The sequence below is a fragment of the Manis javanica genome, chromosome 14, assembly GCF_040802235.1.
Source record: "Manis javanica isolate MJ-LG chromosome 14, MJ_LKY, whole genome shotgun sequence".
NCBI classification, from domain to species: domain Eukaryota; kingdom Metazoa; phylum Chordata; class Mammalia; order Pholidota; family Manidae; genus Manis; species Manis javanica.
This window is the reverse complement of record NC_133169.1, coordinates 71031018-71033804: the sequence shown is the minus strand read 5'-3', so window position 1 is coordinate 71033804 and position 2787 is coordinate 71031018. Positions and strand designations below refer to the sequence as shown.

Sequence of the window (2787 nt, the reverse complement as noted above, 5' to 3'; positions counted from 1 at the left end):
GAGCAGAGAGGTTGATCTTAAACCAACTCCCAAAGTGGGTTCAGTAGGATTATGAAAATCATAAAAGGAGAATAAAATGTTCATAAGTAGTATTACCTTGTAAAAGGGTAACAGTGGTCATTTGGAATGAACAGTTTGAGTTGAGTTTGAGGGCCAATTTCGGAATGTCTCAGATTAATTAAACTGGACTAATAATGTGTATAAATAAATTAATACTCCCATAAAGGGGATTTAATTTGTCTATAGTACATTTTGTGTCTCTCTGATCATAGCTATTCATCCTGAGGAAGTCCTGTGATAAGTTGCTTCCTTAGAATACACTGTGATAATCCCAGTACCCTTCTAATGAAAGATATATACCTGTTGAATTTCCTATATATTGGTGCAAGATTTACACATTCCCTGCAGAGCTCTCTGCATGATCTCTATATTGATCATTTCCCCCAGAAAATGGAAAATATGTGTATTTTTTTTTTGTTTTAAAACCCAGGGATGTTATGCCATTTACTGTTTCACTGTAACATTTTTTTTTTCATTTTTGAATGTATATTCAGTACACCAGAAATGTTATACTGAATGATAAAATCAAATTGGGAAGTTTCCATATTTATGTCCACATATTGGTAAACTCTTATTTCTCATAAATAAGGGAAAACTATATGCATATTAGGTTTCTTTTTTTTTAATTACCAAAGAAACAAATAAAAGTTGTAGGGAGCATATAATTATTTTGTATAATCTCAAATTTTAATCCTATGAAAGTTATTAGGTTAACTTTAATCCTTGTCTTCAATCATGAAATAAAATTTTCCTTAATGGATACATAACGTGAACATGATCTACTTCTAACACTGCAAGAATAATCAGAACACTGTCTAACTTTTCACAGAGCAGATTCTCTGAGTCACTCTCCTCCAGGCCCCCATCACCTCCTTGTTTCTCAGGCTGTATATGATGGGGTTGAGCGTTGGGGTCAGGATGGTGTAAAACACAGCCAGAACCTTGTCCTCTGTTGGAGTTCGGAGGGATCTTGGGCGTAAATAAGTGTAAGCAAAGGGTGCATAGTAGAAAGTCACCACAGTGAGGTGGGTGCTGCAGGTGGAATAGGCCTTCCTCCTCCCTTCAGATGAGTGCATGCGGTGGACAGCCAGGAGAACACGGCCATAGGAGCACGCAATGCCAATGAAAGGGAACACAATCCAGAGAGTGGTGCTCAGAAACACTGTGTACTCATAGACCCAGGTGTCCATGCAGGCCAGAGTCAGCATGGCTGGGATATCACAGAAGAAATGGTTGATGGCCCTGGATTGACAATAAGGGATATGGAGGACATATATGGTGTGGACGCAGGCATTGATGGAGCCCATTATCCAAGATCCTGTTATCATCAGCACACACACTCTTTTGCTCATACGAATGGCATAGTGGAGAGGAAAGCAAATGGCTACATAACGATCATAGGCCATAGATGTCAATAGTAATGCTTCTGCAACTACTAAAGTCAAAAAGAAGAAGCTCTGAACCCCACACCCTATTGAAGAGATAGACTTGTTTCCAGAGAGAAAAGTGGAAGCCATTTTGGGGACAATGGTGGAGATGTAGCTCAGGTCAATGAAGGAGAGCTGGCTAAGCAGGAAGCACATGGGTGTGTGGAGATGGGTGTCCAGGAGGGTCAGGAGGACTATGGCCAGGTTGCCCAACAGTGCCATTAGGAAAATGAGGACACTGAGAATGAAGAAGAACAAGCCAGCTGGAGACTGTGGGAACAACCCCAATAAGATGAAATCAGTTGATGTGTGGTTATAATTTTCCATGGGGTATTCACTTAGATTTTCCTAAAGACAGATACACAATAAGTAAATATAGAAAAATAAGCAATTTTTACTACATTGTTTTACACTCATTTTGATTTGTCCCTGACATTTTACAGCTTTTAAAGGAAAAACAAACTTACCTAATATGAAAAAAAAGTATAGTTTTGGTCTGATAAAATCTTCATGAAGCAAGCACTGGTGATCAAAAAATTTTATAGAAATACTGTGAATTTGAGAAAATTATATATTTCTCTAAGCAATTTGATAAGTTATACATATTTTATTTCCTTACATAAATTCAGGTAACATCAAAGTTAGAACTTATACTTGAAGTATATGCTTAGAAAATCAATAACAAAGCATAAAATTAGACTCATATTTCAGTATATTTTGGTAACTATCTGATTATGTTGTAGATCTATATTCTTTTTTTAAATTTCCCTTGCACAATAATGCCAAATCATGTTTCTCAGATGCTGTCTTATTCTTTGCTTCTTTTTCCCCAGAAATCTACAATGAATCTTAATTGCCAATACCATTTACACAAAGTGTTTCTCTTCTGCCTCGTAACTTATTTTCAGAATTCTAGTGCTTAAGTACGCCCTGTATGTGACAAGGTATCATGCAATTTCATTATAGTTTTCAGGACTCTGCTTAAGCCCTTGGGAAAGAAGATGTATAGTTTTTACATCTGTTCCTCAGTGATTATATAACACTGTACACTGCCTTATGACACACTTACACTCCCATAACTTTTTCCTTTTATTTTCTTTTATGTAAAACTATTTTCCCTTTTAGATAAATCTAGTTTTCAGCACACATATATCACATCTCTGCCATAAAACTAAACTAACATGATAATAAAGAAATAACAAGTAATACGTTTAACAAAAGTGGGGCTGTGCAAAATATGGTGGAGTAAGAAACAAGGCAGAACCAAAAACCCAAGTTCACACCAAGGAAGCAACTACAA

The 2787-nt window shown here is 36.5% G+C and overlaps 1 protein-coding gene across 1 annotated transcript; it reads right to left on the bottom strand.

Annotated features, from left to right (window-relative positions):
• Nucleotides 1–875: 875 nt before the first annotated feature.
• Nucleotides 876–1814, bottom strand: LOC108384887 (olfactory receptor 2L8-like). The gene has a single exon (XM_037007324.2). The coding sequence runs from the start codon at nt 1812–1814 to the stop codon at nt 876–878; it is 939 nt and encodes a 312-aa protein (XP_036863219.2).
• Between the last annotated feature and the right edge of the window lie 973 nt (nt 1815–2787).